This window comes from Lasioglossum baleicum, chromosome 20 (assembly GCF_051020765.1).
Source record: "Lasioglossum baleicum chromosome 20, iyLasBale1, whole genome shotgun sequence".
Taxonomy (NCBI): domain Eukaryota; kingdom Metazoa; phylum Arthropoda; class Insecta; order Hymenoptera; family Halictidae; genus Lasioglossum; species Lasioglossum baleicum.
In genome coordinates, this window is record NC_134948.1 from 4284387 (window position 1) to 4308243 (window position 23857).

At 45.4% G+C, this 23857-nt stretch overlaps 2 protein-coding genes across 3 annotated transcripts in view; one reads left to right on the forward strand and one right to left on the reverse strand.

Moving 5' to 3' along the window:
- Positions 1–2511: 2511 nt before the first annotated feature.
- On the forward strand, positions 2512–5346 carry Ste14 (isoprenylcysteine carboxylmethyltransferase ste14). Its single transcript, XM_076444274.1, has 3 exons — positions 2512–3159; positions 3684–4163; positions 4366–5346. Exons 1-3 carry the CDS (start codon positions 2962–2964, stop codon positions 4546–4548), a joined length of 861 nt encoding a protein of 286 aa, XP_076300389.1. The 5' UTR covers positions 2512–2961; the 3' UTR covers positions 4549–5346.
- A 34-nt stretch (positions 5347–5380) lies between these two features.
- Trol (terribly reduced optic lobes) overlaps positions 5381–23857 on the reverse strand; it is a 169993-nt gene continuing 151516 nt past the window's right edge. For both annotated transcript variants that reach the window (XM_076444273.1, XM_076444272.1), the window contains 32 exons: positions 22948–23839; positions 22699–22823; positions 22446–22626; positions 22167–22377; positions 21779–21919; positions 21407–21703; positions 21134–21336; positions 20816–21041; positions 20362–20741; positions 19974–20256; positions 19452–19884; positions 18157–18296; positions 17900–18080; positions 17660–17689; positions 17314–17586; positions 16655–17206; positions 16119–16542; positions 15799–15961; positions 15442–15724; positions 15116–15376; positions 14775–15041; positions 14159–14329; positions 13385–13654; positions 12966–13117; positions 12577–12884; positions 12027–12493; positions 11514–11679; positions 9191–9584; positions 8757–9123; positions 8493–8694; positions 7799–8149; positions 5381–7709 (listed from right to left, as the gene is read on the reverse strand). In XM_076444273.1, coding sequence (XP_076300388.1) covers positions 7451–7709; positions 7799–8149; positions 8493–8694; positions 8757–9123; positions 9191–9584; positions 11514–11679; positions 12027–12493; positions 12577–12884; positions 12966–13117; positions 13385–13654; positions 14159–14329; positions 14775–15041; positions 15116–15376; positions 15442–15724; positions 15799–15961; positions 16119–16542; positions 16655–17206; positions 17314–17586; positions 17660–17689; positions 17900–18080; positions 18157–18296; positions 19452–19884; positions 19974–20256; positions 20362–20741; positions 20816–21041; positions 21134–21336; positions 21407–21703; positions 21779–21919; positions 22167–22377; positions 22446–22626; positions 22699–22823; positions 22948–23839 — 9053 coding nt within the window. In that variant the 3' untranslated portion in view covers positions 5381–7450. The remainder of the gene's footprint in view (positions 7710–7798; positions 8150–8492; positions 8695–8756; positions 9124–9190; positions 9585–11513; positions 11680–12026; positions 12494–12576; positions 12885–12965; positions 13118–13384; positions 13655–14158; positions 14330–14774; positions 15042–15115; positions 15377–15441; positions 15725–15798; positions 15962–16118; positions 16543–16654; positions 17207–17313; positions 17587–17659; positions 17690–17899; positions 18081–18156; positions 18297–19451; positions 19885–19973; positions 20257–20361; positions 20742–20815; positions 21042–21133; positions 21337–21406; positions 21704–21778; positions 21920–22166; positions 22378–22445; positions 22627–22698; positions 22824–22947; positions 23840–23857) is intronic.

Consider the following 23857-nt stretch of genomic DNA (forward strand, 5'->3'; position numbering starts at 1 on the left):
TCGACTCGTACTACTGAATTTCGAATACCTCCTTCGATATCATGTGCTCCTAATACAAAATTCAATTTTCGAGATTTTCGAAAATTTTCGCCAATTTTCGGCCGTCTGACTTGTCGTTGACTTGTACTACTGAATTTCGAGTACCTCCTTCGATATCATGTGCTCCTAATACTTTATCCATTTTCGAGATTTTCGAAAATTTTCGGCCGTCTGACTTGTCGTCGACTCGTACTACTGAATTTCGAATACCTCCTTCGATATCATGTGCTCCTAATACTTTATCCATTTTCGAGATTTTCGAAAATTTTCGCCAATTTTCGGCCGTCTGACTTGTCGTCGACTCGTACTACTGAATTTCGAATACCTCCTTCGATATCATGTGCTCCTAATACTTTATCAATTTTCGAGATTTTCGAAATTTTTCCAATTTTCGGCCGTCTGACTTGTCGTTGAGTTGTACTACTGAATTTCGTGCCACCTCCTTCGACATCATGTGCTCCTAATACTTTATCAATTTTCGAGATTTTCGAAATTTTTTCCAATTTTCGGCCGTCTGACTTGTCGTCGACTCGTACTACTGAATTTCGAATACCTCCTTCGACATCATGTGCTCCTAATACTTTATCAATTTTCGAGATTTTCGAAAATTTTCGCCAATTTTCGGCCGTCTGACTTGTCGTCGACTCATACTACTGAATTTCGAATACCTCCTTCGATATCATGTGCTCCTAATACTTTATCAATTTTCGAGATTTTCGAAATTTTTTCCAATTTTCGGCCGTCTGACTTGTCGTTGAGTTGTACTACTGAATTTCGTGCCACCTCCTTCGACATCATGTGCTCCTAATACTTTATCAATTTTCGAGATTTTCGAAAATTTTCGCCAATTTTCGGCCGTCTGACTTGTCGTCGACTCGTACTACTGAATTTCGAATACCTCCTTCGACATCATGTGCTCCTAATACTTTATCAATTTTCGAGATTTTCGAAAATTTTCGCCAATTTTCGGCCGTCTGACTTGTCGTCGACTCGTACTACTGAATTTCGAATACCTCCTTCGACATCATGTTCTCCTAATACTGTCTCAAATTTCGAGGAAATTTTTCGAAAATCTCGAAAATTGATAAAGTATTAGGAGCACATGATATCGAAGGAGGTGGCACGAAATTCAGTAGTACAACTCAACGACAAGCCAGACGGTCGAAAATTTTCGAAAATCTTGAAAATCGACTTTGTATTAGGAGAACATGATGTCGGAGGAGGTATTCAAAATTCAGTAGTACGAGTCAACGACAAGTCAGACGGTCGAAAATTTTCGAAAATCTCGAAAATCGACTTTGTATTAGGAGCACATGATATCGAAGGAGGTATTCGAAATTCAGTAGTACGAGTCGACGACAAGTCAGACGGCCGAAAATTTTCGAAAATCTCGAAAATGGATAAAGTATTAGGAGCACATGATATCGAAGGAGGTGGCACGAAATTCAGTAGTACAACTCAACGACAAGCCAGACGGTCGAAAATTTTCGAAAATCTCGAAAATCGACTTTGTATTAGGAGAACATGATATTGAAGGAGGTGGCACGAAATTCAGTAGTACAACTCAACGACAAGTCAGGCGACCGAAAATTTTTCGAAAATCGGATCTCGTTTTGTGTACCCAAAGTTTTCGAAGATGTTAATCTAATTCTATTATCGAATATTCATGTGCAGGGTTGAGAAAAAAGAACACATTAATTATATTGTAACTAACATTGTTTATTTTTCACTAAACATTACAATATACAATACAATATTAAAGATGATTATCGTCGTAATATGAGAAGAAGATTCCTGGCAGGAATACGATGAAGTAGGTACGAATACGTAGGCTTGAGGTGGCTCGAGAATCAGGAACGTCACGTGGAGCTAGACATGCATCCGGGTCGAGGGGGTGCAGCCTTCGAAAATCTCGCTTAGGCTCGTATCTATAAAAAAAATTACATTAAAATTAGACATTAATAAAAATTGGAATAAACCGAAAGTACATTCTCTCAGCTTTAATTTGTGCTATCGAACGTCAAGAAATCTCGCCGAGAAACAATTAAATACTATTTTTCATCCCAGCACAGATGATGTTTGCCGCTTTTCCCGTAAGACTCAATGTAAATTCCGGCAAGAATCATCTGCTCCCGTCAAAGGTCCGTACAGCGCCATTCCACGTAGCGGCAAAACGCTGAAACTGTTGGCCAAACTGCTTACCGACGGAGTCGAGGTTAAAAGAGACAGTGGCGTCCTCTTGCGGCTGAATTTCTAATTACCAAATTGTTTTATCAGACGGCGTTTATGTTACCGACAGCTCTCCTCCGTCGGTCACGTCGCCCAACAGTTTGAGCATTCCTCCGCTACGCATTTTGGCGCTGTACGAAGCCCCTTACGCTCAAATAATTCGTGCCGGAATTTCCATAGTTCCTTATGGCAAATCCGGCACGAATCATCTGCCATATAGATAACAAGCGATCAATGCAACCGAGCAATTTCAAAGAACCATTACAATAAAAACCTTTCCTCACAAACTATCCACCCCAATATTTCCTACAATATTCCACGATTGTAATCGTGATAATCCCACGTACCTAGATAACTAAATATCCTAGTAGATCACAGAAATAATTCAGAACTAAATAGAAAATAAAAAGTCTGTGGTGTGCAGTCGAAACTGGTCGAAACCGCGAGAGCTAAATATGTCTCTGTCGTGTCACGACAGTTCAAAGTAGAATATATCTTTACCTTGAAGCGAATGACGCCACAGGTTTCACTCGCAACGATAGCAATATGATATCCGTCAACATCGCGGAAAGCTAAATACATTTTCCTCGACTTGAGAAATAAAGATGAGCCTCGGAGAGAACGAGTTAACAAATTACAAAGCTAGACAACGATGGTGATCACCTCGAACGAGTGAAGTGTCCAAAGTGTAAAATGTTGTGTTACGATGGAAAAATCAGTTTATTTTGCTTCGTTGTGGCCGGGTTAGTGGCGGTTCTGCCGGAGCTCTTTTTGAGGTTAGAATTCGACGTGTACCGGCTTTATTTCAGCAATGTCTGGTTCATACATTTATTTCAATTCGTACTGCTGAACTTCCTCCTGCTGTTCGCATTCCGAGGATTCACCTACAAGGTACAATTACTTCTACTATCTTTAATATATAGGGTGTCTCAACTAAATGCCATACTGCCTGTCTTATTTACTGTTTTATCAAACATCTCCTCAGAAGAAAGTTATACTGTTTCAGGAGCCGCATGAAACGACAAGATCAGTTTTCTCGCGAGGTCGTTCGTTCACGAGATTTCAAGGTCATCAGTACTTTTTTGCATGACACCCTATATAATTTCTCGATATTCTTATAGAGCGTGAAAAGACGCATCCAACGACCTAAGTAACTGTACCTTTTGGATCGTTCGATCTCGAGATATTCGCGTCTGAAAGATTCACCCTTCAGACACAAATATCTCGAAATCAAATGAACCAAAGTGTGTGGTCATTATGGTCGTTCGATTTGTCTTTTCACACTCTAGAAGAATTTCAAAAAAATTCCGACGACCTTGAAATTTCTCTGACCTGAAGACCTGAGAACTGTCTCAGACCTAAACATTCTATATATACACACATGTGTATATTAAATTATGATTCTGTTGTTCCAGGTAGCGACCAGAGCAGTTTTCCTAGGATATATATTTGGAATTGGTCTGTTACTGACCCTGGTTCTGCCACCGTCATGGCAGATGTTCGGTATCTACATCACCGTGCTAGCCACATTTCATTACTCCGAGTTCCTAAGTATAGCATGGATAAATCCATCCACTCTGTCCATCGACAGCTTCATTTTAAACCATAGCATAGCCTACGGAGTGGCAGCATGCTCCAGTTGGGTAGAATTTATTGTGGAAAGGCAGTATCTTCCATGGATGAAGGAGCCCTCCTTGATATCCTACTTTGGATTATTCCTGTGCGTCTGTGGAGAATTGTTGAGGAAGCTGGCCATGTTCACGGCTAGGCATAACTTCAATCACATTGTACAGAGTGAGAAGAACGACAACCATGAACTGGTTACTTACGGAGTGTACAAGCTTTGCAGACACCCTAGCTATGTGGGTTGGTTCTACTGGTCCATTGGGACACAGGTAACATTCCAAGAAACATTATTTTAATTAATTACCAGCGGTAAAGCAATGGTAGTTCATTTTACTGTCCAATAAATTTTTATCTTTTATTCAACATGGCAAATAATTCGCAAAGAAGAACTATGTGTCTCTGAAAGTTGAAAATTAGTTGCCCTAAAGACCGACAAGGAAAACGAGGTATAATGATTTACTCCGTTTCCAGCTGATACTCCAAAACCCGATCTGCTTGCTGGCCTACGCAGTGGCGTCCTGGAAGTTCTTCCACGCTCGTATACAACTCGAGGAGATCACGTTGCTGTATTTCTTCGGTCAAGACTACGCCGAGTACCAGAAATCAGTGGGCACGGGGCTGCCGTTCATATCCGGTTACAAAGCCAATTTATAGCAGCAGCCAGTTGCAGTATGAATGCATGAATAATCGAGTGGCTGCAACCTGTTGCCGAAACGAGCAACGATCAACCAGTGTCTTCTTAACAAAATTATATTTATTGTCTCATTTGTTTTTGAAGAATTATCCCATATAACAATAGACTACACTTTCATTGTTACGATAGATACTTTCAATGGATCGATTACACGGTTTTGCTTGCTTTTATACTTAATTCTGTATACATATACATATACATATGCATATATGCGTGTATATATGTACCGGCATCTCACACACACACGTACACTGTTGCGGTGGTGGTGCGGCGAACATTTTTGCGTCGACATTCAGAGAAAGCATTCATTCGGTTTGTCGTACAGTTAGAGAGGATGCTAGAAACTCTTTTTTTCTTTTTTTTGGCGTTTAACGTAATTATCTGTACACGGACATTTACAGTGGGATCGATGTCGCCGTTCCTCAAGGTTCGCCGGGACATTTCCCGGTCGATCTTTTTATTACCGTCATCTCTCTTTCTCTCTGTGGCAACTTAAAGTTAGAATTACAATATTGTCGGCTACCGAGAACTGAGCGCTACGCAGTTACTTCTCCGTCATACAAATCTAGAAAACTCTGTAATTATAATTGACAGTGAATCATTCGACAGGCAGACACGTTTTCTGTAAAGTAATCATTGTTCTGTTTGTTTCGTTTACAGTTCTCTGTCTGTTTCTGTTTTTGGTTTTTACGAGTTTCAACGGAAGTACAATGTATCATTGTAACGTTTCGCAAACCAATAAACGATATTCTGAAATATTTGCTACGGCTATTATCCATCTGACTAGCGAACTTAATTCTCGTTTAACGTTTCAGGAAACAGCAGTCACGTTTGATACAAGAAACATCGAAGATTTGCGAGACTATAATATATCGTGGGATTATGTACATACTTTCAGCGGGTGTACCCGGTACAAATCGCGTTAGAACTAGCAACGAACCTTACTAGCACCGACCTTAATGTTAGATACGAGTTTCGTCGTGAGTAACTTTCTTCCGATATCACATAAATGGAGTTCGAAGCGTCTGAAACGAAAGTCTGTCCACTCTGGTAGTGGTTCGTTGAAATCAATCGTCGTCTGTTCGGTTTCGTTTGGGTTCGACGAGCTCTGCTTCCGCTAGCTTTTGCATGTCTTGAAAATGTGCAACTTCAAGAATTTTTTCTGACGCAACCGTAACAGCTATTTAAATAATTCTTGCGCGGAACAACTCTTTAGACTGTCCGGAATACAACAGTATTTTTTAAATGGCAGAATCAATATTTATACACGTTGAAATCATTTTTAAAGAGAAAGAGGCGATGCTGGAGAAATGCCCGAGAAAGTTGCTCTCTTTACAAATTATTTAAAGATGTTTAAACGTCCATGATGTTATACAAAAAATGTACCATTGCGTTCAGGAGAGTCCAAAGAATAATTTCACGCAAAAATGATGTAACTAGCTTTTACGGTTCCAGCAGGAGAAATACTTGAGTTGCAAATTTGACAAAATCTAACTATAGCCAGAAGCAGTAGCCAATCGTTGGTCCAGGCATAATCTCTAGACAGACAAGGAAGGTATAGCTTATTGGCGATGATTGTGCATTTCGTCGTCGAAATTGTCGTTCTGCCTTTCGCTTACAAGAGAATTCGTTGGAGCGTAATGACAATGCAACTCTTACTCGTTAATGAACGGTCCTGGCGTGTTCTATCGGGGACTAAAAGAACTCGATGGCAGTGAGAACTTATACGTGAATCACTATGACTCTTGTCTCAGAGTTGAGCATTGAACGCTGCGCAACCCTGGCGTACTTATAATTGTATACGACGGTGATCACCTCAGCATTGAACTTCTACGCTTGGCAGTCGAGAAGCAAAGTATCGAGAGTCGCGAAACAAACGAATTTTCTAAGTGAACTGAATCAGGTGTCATATTCCGCGTGGCTTCGTAGAAACAAGGCTGTACAAAACGGTCGTCAGTTCAATTATAAAACGTTCACGTTGTGTTACTGGAGAGTCACCGAGTTGTATATCTACAGATACAAAACTGTTCGTATTTCGTTTGGCTCTTCGACTATGTTCTGCGCCCTTCCAGCCATCGTTTGACGAGCTTTTATCGAAGGAAACGAGACCTCCTAGTGAAACGTTCCGAGATCGCCGCGGGTTGGAAGTCTGTCGTCCAGGTTACTGTCAAAGAAAACCAGAAAGACAAGCTTTAACCTCAGGCCCAACACTTTACCTAACAGTAATCAGAATTAGACAGCGGATTTTATGCACTCATGACAAAGATGGGTAGGTTGTAATTTAAAACAGTTATATTATTATCCGCTGTCTAATCATAATAGTCTATGAAACTTATATAGTATAGAGGTCATCATTTTTAAGTGTCACCCTATATATTTCCGTCGATATTCTTATAGAGCTTGAAAAGACGAATCCAACGACTCGTATAACCATACCTTTTGGTTCAGTAAATCTCTAGATATTTCTGTCTGAAAAGTCGAGTACTCAATCTTTCGGACACAGATATCTCGAGACTCAACGGTCGGAACGGTATGGTCACAAAGGTCGTCGGATTCGTCTTTCCAAGCTCTATAAGAATATCGAAAAAAGAACATTCCAGAAAAAAGATTTGTTGCAAAGTGACCATTAAACAGCTGTTGATAAGCTCCCGATAGGTAAAGTGATAAGAGTAGATCTTCCAGTGTGCACGTACCATGGGAACCTGCTTCAAACTTGAACGAAGCGTTAAAGAATTTACAAAGTGAATCATTACAAGAACTATCAGCGTTCGCTGGCGAGTGTGTGTGTCGTTCCATCGGTATTGTCCTCAGTGGAAGGACGCACACACGCACTGTTAGACCTGGCCTCGACAAGAGAGACACTTAACTTAATATACACTTGACCGCGTTCACGGTGTCTATGCATAATACTGTAAAAAGCACGCTCTGTTCTCGAACGTCCATGGTGAAGGCAAGCAGATTTTGGAGCAGGATTAACAGTGAGTAGTGTTTGATGTTATAGGCGGCTAGGTTCGCCGCCGGCTTCGGATGGATAATGTTTACAGGGGGCGGGGGAACAAACGCGTCGAACATGTCCGTGTCCGCGTCTGTGAATACCAAAGAGGACGGGATCCATCTTGCTCTGGGCGGCATGAAACACCAGAAGTAACAATGGTAACTCGATCGACGACATATCCGACAAGAAGATAATATTCGTTTCAGTCTAACTACCTGGTGCACGGTGAGACGTTCTTGCCTCGTATCGCTTTCTCGCCGATGTCTATAGCTCCGGAGTCCTGCACCTCCATGGTGTAAATGCAGCCGGAGAAACCGTCCTGGTACTTGCCATAGGTCATCGCAAAGTCAGGCACACCGCCCAAGTAAACGCTGCCTCGAGTGTTCAGGTCCTGCAGTGTGCCAAAGGTGGCTCCGCTCTCCATGTGCTCGCCATTCAATTCTATGCTACCGTCGCTGCCCTGACGCTTCAGGATGATCCTGTGTCTCTCCCCGTCGTCCACTCTTTGAGCGGTCACCCTGATCACCACTGGACCCGTGCCCAAGTTGTATTGATACTCCACGTAGCTACAGCGGAAAGAATGTTATTTCAATCAGCCCCCAGCGACTACTGGCTTTTTGCAGACATGAAAAAGATGCTCCAGGGAAAGAAATTTGGCTGAAATGAAGAAGTGATTGCCGAAACTGAGGCTTATTTTGAGAGCAAAGACAAATCGTTTTACATAGAGGGCATCGAAAAGTTAGAGGAGCGTTGGAATGAATGCATCACTCTTGAAGGAGAGTATGTCGATGAATAAAGTGGAATTTCTAAAAAAAAATTTGTCTTTCTTAGTTAGACCGGAGACTTTATGAGTGATGTGTTACTGTTTCACACATACAACGATGGAATAAAATTGTTTGCAACAGTTACCCATCGATCACCGCCAGAGCCATGTAATGGTCAGGGTTCAGATCGTTCGGCGTCTGACCGTGCCACATGATGAGCCCCTTGGTTCGGTTAGTGGAGATCTCGAACCCTAAAACTTCACGCTCTTCGTCATGAGTCATGACAGACCTATCCAGCTCTAGCCAGCCGTCTCCTCTGAAGGCAACGTCGTACGTGACTTCCACCTCTAGAAACAAATAGCATTTCTTGAATAATGGTATCGACAACTTAACATGTTTGTGGACGTACGTTTCTCGCAGTTCTGCCCACTGTATCCCAGACGACAGTCGCATTTATAGGACCCATGGAGGTCCGTGCAGGATCCCCCATTGTTGCAAGGTAACAGCAGCTCGCATTGTTTCAGAATATTCTCGCAGTTCCTGCCCACGTAGCCGTACTCGCAGGTGCACGAGTACTCGTAGATCTCCGCGCTTTGACATACCCCGTGGACGCAAGGATTTGAGCTGCAGGGGTCGTATGGTGTTGTCGTGGGCAGTAGAGTTGTCGTTGGAATGACGAACTTGGTCTGATTAGGGTGGAGAACGTGGCAGTCGTCTATGTTCGCCGAGTCTATCGCTGAGTTCAGTATGTCCACGTTCATGGAGGACACTCCCAGCTGTAAACGCAATAAACAGTTTATGATAACAAAGCTCATGTTCGTAGAAACCTGCATTTGAACTTACGTCGCTGATGCAACCGCGAAAGGTCTTGTTCACACCAGCGTTCCTGTTGATCGCGATCCTCCTGCGATCCACACCCCCAATGTACAGAGGAGTATTCAAGGTCATCGTACGAGCACTTCCCGGTGACCTGCCCTCGACAAGAGGTTCGTCGTTCACGGTCAGATTTCCCTCCTTGTACTCCCTGTTCACGGACACGTGAGTCCACACGCCAGGTTGGAGGATATAGTTCGACTTGATGATCGCAGTTCCAGTTCCAAGGTCGTACCGAAATTCCACGTGTCTGTCCTTGACCACGACCGCCACGAAATCGTCGTTGCCCTCGTCACTTTGAGCACAGTACAGTAGAATGCCGTCCCCGTCGTCTATGGGGTTGAAGTTCAACGATACTTTGAACCTGAGGAGAAATTGCAAGGTCAAGTTTCAAGGTTGTTGGTAAAATACCTGTGGGCAATTATTCTCCAATTTTATTCGAAGTTTGCGCGTTAGTGGTTTTTTCTATTGGAGTGGGGAAGTGAAGATGTGTGGTGGGGGGTTGAAGTTCGTGTTAGGAAATCTTCTCAGGACTCAGGACTGTATTTTTTGATAGGGAACAGATATCGACTTGCTGTTTACGCCAAAATGTTAAGAAAAAATATATTTTGTGCTGAATCGATGCCTGGCCCACAGAACTACGTGTACGTAAAATTTTTAAATAATAATCGGACATAGATGGGACGTGAGTTCATGAGGATTTCCAGTTCCTGTTAGTGGGAAGCGAAACGAAGTTAGTTGTTATATATAGTGTGAACATAAATAAACAACACTTTCGTGCTTCGTCACTCACCTGTATCCACCTTCGGCAGTGTCTTTTTAATTACAGTAGTGGAACGTTTCGAAAACTGTGAGTACTGTTAAAACAATTTTTTTTTATTTGCATCTCAAAACATGTATTTGCGCTCGTAGCATTGTTTACTAAAGCCTATCGAATATATTAGAGGTCGTCTGTGACCTGAAACACACTTTTGGCACGTTTGCGCGGGTTCTTACGGTAAGTACAAACTTTTGTGACAGTGTGTATGTGTTCGTGCGGGTGCTCGTGTTTTTCTGTGTACGTACGTTTAAGTGTGTGTATGTGGCAGTCGTGCTGAACACACGCGAGACGAATTGCGTGAAAGCTGTCGGGCTTCTGTTAGGTGCAATTCATTTTGGCAGTGACCTAATTTAATGCCATACAGATTTTCTGCCTCTTTCCCATAATATTTAACATGACTAACACAATGCGTGACATGTATTATTATAAGCTGTACAAAAAGAAACCCTTCGGGTCTTTCGAGCGTTCGACTGCAAGCTTTCTCGAAGAGAGCTGTATTTAGATAATAGAAAAAAGCGCAAAATTTTAATCGACGACTCGTTCGAGACCGTGAAAGGTTGAGTTACATTAATATATTTATATATAGGCATATAATAATAAGTATAATCGATAATCTACTATTACAGCACCATGAGGTTCATTCCGGGTGGAATTACTCACTATACAGGCACGTTGCAAAACGCCATCCTCACAATCTACGACACGTACGAGGCGGAAAAGAAACGCAAAAAGAATCTATAGTATTGTAAATAAACTTCTCATAAAAAATATATATATAATATTTATATATAATGCTGACTGACAACTATAAATAGCAATTGATTTGTTCCTACGGGTTTCGTTTTATGTTTTTTGCTATCCACTAGACAGAAAGAAATTCATTGTTCGATTTCATTTCATCTCTTTCCTACATGTGCACGGGATTTGGTGAAGAGAAAAGTAACAAAACAGAAGGGGGAGGGGGGGACTAATGGTTCGTGTGGTGCAGATTATTGTGGTGATGTGGCCTCGATCGTGGCGTTCTAAGATGTGTGCGGCGCGATCGTAACCGACTGTGTGTTGTGCTCATTCTCGGCCTGAAAACAACGGTTCTGAATTAACAAAAAACATAACAAAACTGCACGGAGTTAGTATTCTCGAGGATCTTGCCTGGGGAAACGTGGTGTTAATTCGGGGAGCCTTGAAACACCGTGTCGAGACAACAAAATAATTGTTATTTCAAATTGACAATACCTGCGGTGCAATCTCTAAAATGCAGTGGGGAACAAATCTACTGGCTCTACTAGTCTGATAAGTCGACAGCGGATCTTTATGCAAAATAAGCATTTTTTACCTGAATCGCAACAAACTGAAGTCAAGTTGAAATGTATTTTCTTCGTTAATATCTTTAATTGAACATAATATAAATGCATACAATCCGCTGTCTATTAATGAGAAAAGAATAACTCGCGTAGGACTGTGGCAGTGGCTCACCGTCTGTAGGCTTTGGGTGCGTCGTGCGCGATGTACGATTTGTCATCGTGGAAGGCTGGATCGACAATCTTCATCGAGTTCTCGCACCGAGATCCTGTCTTTCCGTGGGGACAGTAGCAGTCGAAGCCTGTCTCGTTTTCCACGCATTTGCCCTCTCCGCAGGCACCTGCAAGCCAAATTTTGAACAGGGGCTGAGTGAGTACTCAGGTTTCAATTAAATGAGTACCTAAATTGAACTCCAGTGTTAAACTTCAGCTTCGGTAACAAGAAATGTTACTTGCTATGCCTTTTTCTTCATCAAACTTTGGCGAGAAAATGCCAAAAATCCAACTTTAAGCGCTTACAACTTTCGAACCACTGATCTCCCATGATTGGAACTTGGATTTCAGGCGTTTTCTCGCTAAAATTTACGGGATTACGTAAGAAAAAGGCACAAACTTCTGTTTGCCGAAGGTACAGTGCACTCAACTCGAGTACTCAATGTTAGGTACAGTGCCTACTGAACATCCTCACCTGCATAGCAGGCCTGGCCGACCTTGTCGCAATGTTTGCCACTGTATCCGGCCCGGCACATGCAAGAGTACCCGTTCTTGGTATTTGTTTCCTGGCAAACGCCGCCATTGCTGCAGGGGTTCTCGGCGCAGGTCTCGCAGGTGGTGATGCCGATGCTCGATGCCTGGTTGCCGTTCAGATCGACATCCTTCTCCCCGATGACCAATCGGCTGATGCACCCGACGAACCCAGTCGTCACCGACGCGTGTTCAGTCATCACCACGTAGCTTGGAACTCCTCCCACGTACAAGAACTCCTTCAGGTCCAATCCTTGCTTCCTGCCGAATGCCACGCCCTTGTAAGGACCCTCTCCGTCGACCAGCATGTTGCCCTCTTTCCTGTTACGTTGCAGTTTGATGGTATGCCACTCGCTCAGGCTCACTGGCTTGTCCGCGCGGATCGTGACTGGTCCCGAGCCGAGGTCGAAGCTGCAAAATGAATATTTGCACGTACATTATGAAGTTCGAACATTCTCTCATTCCGTTAGGCAGTGTTTGTGATAATTGCTCACCTGAAGTGTGGGTACCCTCTCACCAAGGCCAGCAGAATGAAGTCACCCTTTCCACGATTCGTCTCGTCGTTGTATAAAATGATACCGTCGCGGCTTTCAGGTTTGAACGACACCTCGATGTTGAATTTCAAGTAGGAGTCGCGCACAGGTGGCAAAGAGATATAGCTGATCGGTGCCTGGCTAAAGTAGGGCACTACTCCTGTCACTACCAAAACTGTTGGTATCTCTATAGTCTCGTGATTGTTATTCACTGTACATATGTAAGTGCCGGCTTCCTCGGCCGTGACGTTGGTCAGGTTCAGATTGCTCTGAAAACCAGCGGAGAATTAAATTTATATAATCCAGTAATCATTTTATGACGACAGTTCTGTTTTAAATGTGTTTCGTACCTCGGAAACTTGTGCGTCGCGCGGGAATAGACCTCCAAGCTTGCTCCAATGGTACTCTATCGGAGAATCCAAATTAGGTCTGCAGTGCATCTCTATGCTGGATCCGTAGGGGGCGTACTTCGTCTCGATCGCTGGTGCGTCGTTGTTTCCACCTAAAAACAATACTCATAGTTTCAAGCGTGCTGTGTTTATTTCAATTTTAGTGGGTACTTACGTCGGCCACGAATTTTTGAAGCATGGACAGAATGGTTGATTAGTTAATTGTTTTGTCTAGAGGGTGCTAGGGAGTGTCATTTGAAGGTCATGGGAGGTTAGAAAATTCAAGATGACCTTGATATTCTCAAGGACAACGAAAAAAACTGTACAAGACGAAGTTGAAGGGGCAGAGAAAAGCAGAAATTGTTTTCAAAAAATGTTACCATGAACAACAAGGTTGAAGTCCTGGTCGAATATGCCCTCTGGTGTTTCTGCGGTGCACCGGTACAGCCCACTGTCAGCTACAGCCACGCTGGTCAGCCTCAGAACGCTTCCATATTCCTCAGCGTTTGCTGGCAGACTGAGATGATTCGGTCTGGACCAGTGGTAACGAGGATTCTGGGTACCGGAGCAGGCGCAACGGATGTCTATGGTGTCGCCAATGTTCACTGGATCCTGGGACACCTCTACACTAACCGCAGGCATCATTGTCGCTGAAATGGAAATGTGATTGTCAGCGGAAGATTAAGGCTGTGTCGCGATACACACGAACGTGTACGCCCAGCTCCAGAACTACTCCAGGACTAACCCAAACCTAACCCAAGAGGACACATTGTGTTCCATAACCATTTCAAACGTTTCCCCTTGGTGTTTCGCCACAGGTTCACGGGATGTTCGACACAGGGTTAATGCAATGAACTGGCGGCGACGGATGACGACATCTGCTGATCGAGTGACCGAATTTTGATGGCGCGGTACTCGGGTATCCAAACTTGCACCTAAGTAACTTTAGTGTCCAAGCTTGCACCCGAGTATCTGAATTCAGGAACCAATTGTTACGTCAGCTGATCAGCGCCATTGTTATCCATGCAGACAGTGTATGAGACTACCATGACTCTAAACGTGAGGGACGACTGCACAAAGCCGATGTCGATTAACAATGGGAGAAGCGTTAACCCGAAGAGACGTCACAGGAACACATATATCTCTGAACAAACCGCGTCGATGATGTAGATTGCGAGGATACGACCGGTCATTGATCTTGTCGTCAAACCGGACATAGTAGTAGCAACCGTAATCCAACAGAATGCATCCTCGATCGTCGCACATGCACTTTCTCTGACCGCAATGCGTTAGGTTCGCTCGTGTGCAATCCGGGAACGAATCAACTATCAAATAACATCACGATCGCTATAATTCATCGATCTCTCGAAGTTCTCTGTGGGTCGAACGAACGATGGACTATGCCATGAGGATAAAAACGTATACCAAACTCTTCTCTAGCGACTAGTACATACACATGTTTGTTGCAGTTGAACATTGTTGTCATACGTGGCTGAAGAATCATTTCAAGCAGTAACATGAGATTAAACGTATTTATAAACTAACTATTGGGTTGGCAAATAAGTTCGTTCGGTTTTTTAGGCTGGAATAAATCACAAAAACCGAACGAACTTATTTGCCAACCCAATATTTATAGATTAACACTTAAGTACCTAAATATTCTTTCAGAGAGTACATAATTCTTTTACAATTATTTTAGAGTACGTAAATATTAACAGCCATAACAATTTCATGTGGGGTGCAGAAGAGAACTGATCTAGTCGGACTTACGGGATACATTCAGATTGACATAATCGCTGGAGACTCCACGGTCCGTCTGTATCTGGCAGATGTATCTTCCACTGTCTTCCGGACTGGCTCGTGGTATCTCCAGGTAGTCATCCTCTATCCTAGCACTGAAGGGGAGGGGTTGGTTTTCTCTGCTCCATTGTATGGTGGCTCGTTCTTGCACGGAGCACCGTAGACGCACCGGCATGCCAGCGGAAGCCATCACGTCCCTCTGAGCTGCTGTGACGCGAGTGTCCTCGTATGGTCGTTCTGGAACAATTTACATATTTTTAAAACGAATGTAATTTTCTAAAGGTTGTCAACATCAATAATTTGAAACATACCATTCACCAGGACCTCAGCCACAGCTTCAGCAGTGGCTTCCCCGTTGGAAGCTTTGCAGACGTACTTGCCAGCATCGGAATACGTGATCCCATGGAATTGTAGGATACCACGGTCACGGGATACACTATATGGAAGATCACGGCCTATGGCTGACCATTCAATAGTCATTGGATCGTCTCCTGTCGCGCTGCAGACGATAGACGGGTTTTCGCCTGGCCCTACTGTCTGCCTAGGTGGATTCAGGACGATTCTAGGTGGTGCTGCGAAATTTAATATTTTATTTACTGCCGGGCTTGCGAAAATATTTTCTAACAAAAACCCTTACATGTCACTTGGAGGTAGGACTTCGCCCTGAAGAGGACAGCTCCGCCAGGGTCCATGCCCGTGCAAACATACTCTCCTACAGCACTTCTGTCCACCGCTGGGATAGTTAGGATCCCCTTGTGGACCATGCTACCATCGGGAAGAGGACGATGGTCGCTTCTCTTCCAGTCCAAGTAGATCTGATTGTCTTCAGGAACTTGGCAACGCATCTCTACCTTGCCACCGATGGGTATCTTGAAGTTTTTGTCTGATATTACTGGCGGCACATTCTGATCCGGACCAACCTGCAATTTTCGGAGATTTAGATTTTTATGTGACAGATTGATTAAGACAATTCGATGGAGGCAATCAGTGGTACCTCGTTGTCGTCCTCCAGGCGAATGTGCACTCGTTCCTCCATGATTCCCGCGGCGTTCATGGCGTGGCAGGTGTAGGAACCCTCGTCGTTATGGGAAACAGAACCGATCTCGTAGACTGCGCTCAATGGGGTCGCTTTGTTCATGTGGAGCGGTGGGGTGTTGCTGTGAAAGGTTGTAAGCAAGTTACCGAAATGTTTAAACGAGGTTTAAAAGAACAAATCGTTGTCCAAGTCGGACAAACTAATTTTCTGAATTTTCAGACGGAGGTTGAAGAGAGTATTTCATTGCGTATCTTACGAACCAGTAGCTGGTAACTTACTGGTAAGGCACGATGCCATTCACATGCTTGGTCCACTCGATGGTAGGCTGCGGATTTCCCGTCGCGGTGCACACCAGTCGCACACGATCGCCTCTTTTGACTGTCAGTATGCCAGACCTGGGTGAGATGGTAATCACCGGTTGCGTGTGCACCTCTATGTAAGCCACTGCCGAAGTGCTGCCAACAGAATTGATCGCAGTGCAAATGTAGGCACCGCTGTCGCCGATGGTGATGTTCGTCAATCTCAACACTCCTCCAGGAAGTTGCTTGATGTTGTGAGCGAAGGGTCTGCTGTCTCTACGGGACCACTGCAGCTCTGGCATGGGGGTACCGGCTATGGCTCTGCACTGGACGTCTGCTGATCCACCCAGGATCACCGTCTGCGACTCTTTGGGGTACAGCTCCAGCAATGGTGGCTCTCGAGCTGTTCGAAACAACAAATGTAATGAATTTTGAAATCAAGACGACCACCCTGAGCTACCTTGAAGAACCTCAAGATCACCCCGAAGAAATCTAAAGTCTACGCAATTACTCACGTTCCACTTCGATGATGGCGCTGGCCTCCTGGCTGCCAGAGGGCCCGCTGACCCTGCAAACGTACACTCCGCGATCCGAGATCTGCACGTTCATAATCCTCAAGGTATCGCCGACTTGTTGCGCGTTGGGACTCAACTGCTCCAGGTACTTGCTCCACCTGATCTGCAGACCCGGTTCACTGGTAAAACATCGCACTTCAGCTACGTTACCCTGAGGAACCGTCTGTTTCTCAGGTTTCACTTTGACCGAGGCTGTCGGTCTTCTAGCCTGGATCGTTATGGTGAGTATGCTGCTGGCCTCAGTGCCCACGTAGCTGGTGGATGTGCAGACGTAGACGCCTGAATCGTGTAAACTAGGATTCATGATAGTGAGTACTCCGTTCCGTTGGCTGGCAGATGCCGGTAGTGGCAAGTTGCCTTGTCTGGTCCAGGTGACGTTCGCGATTTGAGAGGGTGTGCAGGTGACCCTGATGACCTCGCCGATGCCGCCTGTCCAATCTGATGGCGTGATGGTGGGTGGTATGCCGTTCGATGGAGGCTTATGGGGGTTGTCTGGTGATGGGAGAATAGTTTGGTGAATTAGAAGGTTCTAACGTTCGATGAGATCGTTTTGGAGGAACATGAAACACATGAAGAGCACAAAGAACTTGGTAGCACACCTATGACGTAAAGAATGGCAGTCATCTCGTCCACTCCGATGTTGTTCCTGGCAATGCACTTGTACTCAGCAGCGTCGTTCTTCGACACAGCCCTCAACGACCATATTCCGTTGTATGTGACCACTTCAGGATTCATGGGACCGTAGACTCGGGTCCATTCGATCTGAGGCGGTGGATTGCCACTGGCCTCGCAACGGAACTCGGCTGGCTCGCCTTCTACCACCTCCAAAGATGGACGCAGGATCGTTACTCTCGGGACCACTGGATTGACACCTTTACAAAAATTGAGAGAAACGTTGACCGACAAGGTGAAGCTGAAGAGTGTAATTGTTTCTGTGGATCGTACCTGGGATGTCTAGTAAACTTTGTGGAAATGCTGCGTCCACGTGAGAGATCGGTTGAGAGAAAAGTTGGCGGACTTAATTCTTAATTACTAGATCGCGGATCTTCTACATTGATCGCAATGTACAGGAGTATAAAATAATGTACAACAGTGTATTGTGAAATTCATTGAGTTTCTCATTTTTATCATAAATGCATAAAATCCGCAGTCCATTAATTACAGGTGAACTTGTTGACTGCTTACCTCCGACATTTAGGGTGACCTTTTTGACGGCCACGTGCACACCGTCGCTAACCTGGCATACGTAAATGCCACTGTCCGATACTTTGACCTCTCTGATGATTAGAAGACCTCGATTGTCGTCTACGCTTCTTCCATGTGGCAATTGGCCTCCCTCCTTGTCCCATCTGACCTCCACAGACTCCTGTCGCAGAATGAAAATATTAAAAACAATCCTGCTACGGTGGCATGAACATCGTCAACTCGAAACGTTTCCTCACATTGTCCAAAGACATTCCAGAACAGTGGTACTCGACAGTAGTTCCCGTTCCAACGATCTGGATCTCTGGTCCCCTGATGGAGACCTCGATCCTTGGTGGTTCGGGCGGGTAGGATGTGGTGGTTGTTGGTAGGTAACCCTCTGCAAGTTTACAATGCAAAAGTCTAAATCCTGCCACGGTAATACAAGGTATCTTGGGTGCAGAGGGTCACAGATATCTCTTAGCAACGTAAGCTAAATGATCATGATTCTAAAAGATGTTTAGGTGGTCTCATTTGGCCGAGGCAACTTGTATTAGTAAACTGAACAACACAAAGTGGTAACATTCAGCTGTCACAAAGAAATGGTCAATGTACTTCTGCCTTGATCACCATCTGTTCTGCACCAGCGTGGATACGATACAACCATCGAATTCGGTAGTCCCAAGAAGAAGCAAACAAGTGGAAACCCCATTTTGAGACTCCAGCTTACAGGAAGCTCAAGAAAATAAAAAATTAAAAGATAGTGCCACCCGTAATTTCTCATTTGCTTCTCCCGACTACCCCCCACCTGAAGCACCTGCACCAATCGGAATGAAGTAAGCGTAATCAAGACAATCGATAACACATCGTGTGTTGAACAGGTGCCACTACGATCTACAAGCACCAGGTGTCATGGATGATGATGGGCCGTGTGGTGTCGCTTCCCCCAAGGACGGACAAATACTAAATGAGTCCTCATGGTCCGTCAAACCTGTGGAGATCGATATGACGACCTTGATCATCTCCTTGCCCTCCCGATCTTGGATGTAGCACTCGACGTTGCAAGGCTCTACATCCACAGAAACGTTCCAGGTGCGAGAGCCGCCGTACGCTCTGTGCACCAGGGGGCCAGGTGTCGTAGACGTCGCAGTGAGAGTTGAATCACGGAACGGTGACAGGTTAAACGATATATACAACTGATCGGAGGACTCGTAACTGCAGGTGAACAGTATCCACGTGCGCGGCTTCACCGTGCCTGTCATTGGCGTTAGACTTACCATCACCTCACCTAACATTCAAATGTGTTAATCCAATTTTCCATTCGCTAATTTCCAAGCTTAATATACATGGAATATCTCCCTGAAAGGGTCTTCTGGAATTCATCAAAATAACAACGCTACAGCCCTTTATGATTCTACCACGATTTCACACTGACCCTCTAAACCTGCGCGATCTTGTAAATAATTAGAAGTTATTTATCCTCCAGGATCTCTGACCTTGAGGCAGGACCTGTGGGAGATAGCCAGAAACGTTGTGAAAAGTATGAAGGTCTTACCATTGTGTTGACAGTATTGACCGGTGTATCCTGGCAGGCAGTGGCACTTCACTTGACCAGTTCTGGTGATGTCGCACCTCTCTTCATGGTTGTTGCACGGACAAAGATTGCAAGAGCCCAGGTAGCTATTCGTTCGATCATTCGTGTCCCTATAATAGCCTCTAGCGCATGACTCGCAGGATGTTCCTGTGTAGCCTGTTGGACAACGACAGACTTCCACCTGAACAGCTCTCTTGCTACCAGGTATGTCCGCTGCTGTGTCCAAGATGATGTCGCTGATGTAGGTAGCTGTCATCCGATCGCTGTGAGAGGCTCGGACCAGGATAGACTCCAGATTGGAGAGGACAGTCATCAGGTCCACTCGAGAAGCTATTCGGGGTCCTTCGGTTGTCAGGCGCTTCCATTCGGACTCCCTCAGGGGCACGGAGTATGTCTGACAGAAAGTTAGCATAGTTAATAACGAATTCGAGTATAGTTAACGATGATTGCTGTCCAAGTGTTCGAGCAGTTTCGCACACGTACCGTTCCTCTATCAAGCTGAATCTCTGCAGGGTTCGTCCAGAACAAAGTGACTCCGTTCCCGACTAGAATAACATCCTGATCCTTATAACTTTGAGCACCAGGATACGCTGTGATATGTTGAGTCAACGTGAGATTGCCACCGTAACTTTTGATCTTGTTGCCGGTGAACACAGGTGGCAGGGACCAGAAGAGTCTGCGACCTCTCCCTTCCGAGAAGCGGTAGCCGATCTCGTTCATAGCAATGTTTAACTCGAAACCATCGTCGATCACCTCTTGCCTGGTCCTGCGAATAAATAAATCAGCTCAGACATATTCGAGATCCACCTGGGGACTCTTTTGGACATCGCTCAAGTGGTGGGGTTCCCTCCGGAACCAGTCAGCTACTTACGAATCGGTCAAAGTGAATCCATGTTGCGCATCATAGACCGAAACAGGTATCTGCTGGACATACAGCGAGCTCTCATGACACTGGTCGGTGACACCACTGCAGTAGCACTCGCTGCATCCTTCAGGGTTGTCCGCGGACAAGCCAAACGTTGCTGGTCTGCATCTGTTGCACTCAGGACCTTCAACGTTCCGTTTGCAATCGCATCGATCACCAATGCAGAAGTCGCTACGCGAACCAGCGCTGTTGCAGTGGCAGGGGGCAGGTGTTGAATTGTTTCTTGACCTGTACTCGCAGTCGTACGGGGTTCCTCTGGTCGCATCCCCTTCGTAGCCTGCCTGGCAGTACTCGCAGTTCTCGCCGGTGGTATGGTGTGCACAGTTCTGTGAATGAAATAGCGATTTAGGACAATTTTTTCGAAATTCTTCAACGAGAGATTGTAGTTTCAAGGTGGTACCTCGCAGACGCCGGTGTCAGGGTCGCATTGATTCGAGTGTCCGTTGCAGTTGCAAAGCTCGCAGATGCCTAGATAGAGTCCCTCGTTTGCTCTGGTGTATCCAACGTCGCAGTTCTCGCAGGAGAGCCCTCTGTATCCCGCAGGACAACTGCACTCCTCCACCTCCACTGCTCGGGCTCTGCCTGTATTGTGTTTCTCTGCTGTGTCTAGAGACACCTGGGACAATCTACGGAAAGTAACGGATCTTTAAAAGTCGTACAAAGTATCAAAGTAGACTCCCCAACCAATTTTAGCCTTGCAAGTCGATTGCAAACTTACCCAGCTTCGTCGGTGTGGGTGGTGTAAGTGGCCTTGATCCTGATCGCTCTTATGTCAGCCAGAGCCATCAGCAAGTGTTCTCTGTCAGCCTGTGTGCCATCGGTACGTTGCCAGAACTGTTCCAGAAGTGGCACAGTGAATGCTTGCGGTGTGTTAGCCTCCGGAGACTCTCGAGAGTAGTATAACAAATTGATGTCGTTGGCCTGTGGGACAAGTCAATCACGTTAATTCATTCCACTGGAACAAGAGACCGTTCGACACTTTTATACTAACGCTGATCAGTTCCACGTCGGCTGCGTTGTTCCTGGAGCTCTGTCCACCCGGTGCAGGAACATACCGAACGGTATACTTCAAGTTCCCACCGTAAGAAGTGATCTGATCGCCTAAGAAGATGTTAGGTAGCTGCCAGTAGTAGACGTCGTTGTTCCCACGATTGGGAAAGTCGTCGTAAACGATGTCCCTGCTCCTGGCAGAGCCCAAACGAATCCCATCGACTATGGGGGCCGCGTCCGGAGACTTCAGTTCGGTTAGAGAGAAATCCCTGATGGAATTCGTGAATGACACTCGGATCTGCAAGACGTTAAATCAGGATTCATTAAGATGTACTATTGGCATCGCTAATTTTAGCGTCGGAAGAGTACTCACTTCGTTTCTGTACCAGTTGGACGAGACGCATTGGTTGGTGATGCCCATGCAGAAGCAACTGATGCAGCCGAACTGATTCCTCGAGGCCAAACTGAATGTGTTCGCCTTGCATTGGTTGCAAGTGGGTCCAGTTGCATATTTCTGGAAACAGATGCACTTAATGATGCCACAGTTTCGTCATAGATACTCCTATTTATTAGGACTGCCTTTTACTTCGGGTACTTACTTCCGTGTTTTCCAAATGAACGAGTGAGCATTGACAGTATTGCACAATTTATAAAGGGTACAAATAATTTTTGGGAAGATGAATCTCTAGGTTATTTCAATATTTATGTCAAACTCATATCAAGGTCTCCAAGGATAAATAGAAAATAGTTAAATAGTATACCTTGCATCGACACTGTCCGGTCTGGGGATCCGCGTGTGGACTAAGGCTGCCATCAAGGTCGCATTGTTGCACCGGGATGCACTTGTCGCGAGGTATAAGAGGATTGCCTTGGTACCCCTCGGCACACTGTTCACACCTGCGACCTACGTAGCCAGGTGGACAGTCGCAGGTAGGTTGACCGTCTGAATCCCGATGGCAAGTCCTGGCAAACCTGTTCGAAGACAAAACAATATAGTTAGCTTCAAATGCTTGATACAATTTTCCATGACATTAACTCACTGATTGGATGGATTGGGGAGCGGGCAAGGGCAAACTTCGCAAGGGATGTTCCTCGATGGGTCCCCGTAGTATCCCGGAGGACAGGGTACCTGCTCGTCCCGGTAGCACTGTCCTAGCCAAGGTCCTGTCTCTCGTCTCCGGTAGCCTGGTGCACACTGTTCGCACGATAGACCCGTGTATCCTGGAGAATAAAGAATTTTTACTTATTTATTTCGTGCAAATTACAAAAACCACCCGCAACTATTGCACTTACCAGAAGGACACTGACACTCCTCCACATACGAGGCAGATCCCAGGCCAGTGTTCCTTGCGTCGGCAGTGTCCATCACGACGTTCGTGATCAGAACATCCAACCTTGGAGAATCGTCATATTGTGATCTACGAGAAAACAAATTGAACATTTTCTACCGCAATTATGCTTCAAGAAAATATAGACAAGAATCGATTTTTCAAGGGACTAGACCAGAAGACTATTTAAACAATTCTTTCATCTCCGACATACTTGATCAAGATGTTGTCCACCCTGGCAAGAGTCATCATGATATCCTCCCTCGAAGCAGGCACCTCACCGTACCCGTCCCTCTTCAACCATTCTCCCTGGAAGAACCTAACAGACATCTCATTATCCCTGAATGGGGCAGGGTGTCTCCCTCTGTGCACCAGTTTATAATCATTCCCATTTAGTATAACGTTCGGTGCGGTGTTTGGCGAGCCAGTACCATTGAACCGGACCTTGTACTTCAAGTATCCGCCGTAGGACTTCAGCTGACTGCCATGGTAGTGCTCTGGCAGGGCGAAATAAGCACCGCCCTCTTCGGACCCACTCGCAGACACTCTTTTTAGCGATACGTGTTGCGTTTGTACTTGAACACCGTCTCTGCCGACTGCTCTGGTCTCGATATCCGAAAGACTAATGTCACTGATGGACTGGGAGCTAGGTGTCTGGCTAACGTCGACGAATCGATGACGGTCAAACGGCGGAGGAATCTGATAAGTGTAGAGGTTCGCGCTCCTGCATTCTTGTGCAACGCCGAAACAGAAACAGGAGATGCACTCGTCCAAGCTTCTGGCGTCGTCGTTGAACATTCCCTTCGGGCAAATATGACCCTGTTTCTCCACCATCACTATGGCGTCCGGCACCGCGAAAACGAAGCCTGCACTGTTCAATCCCTCGCAGGAGTAGGCACCCTGGTCCGCGGGTTGGATGTCTGGACAGGTCAGAGTCCCGGTACCATTTACGGACGTCATCGTACATTTCGGAGGAATGTGGCCCCAGTTCAGACGCCAGTTTATCTCCGGAGTCGGCACGCCTATGGCCGTGCACGTGATCACTAGAATCTCGCCTATTTCCAGGGTGATCATCGGCGGGGGTGGCTTGACTATGTACACGGGCGCTGAAAGGGGAAGACGCT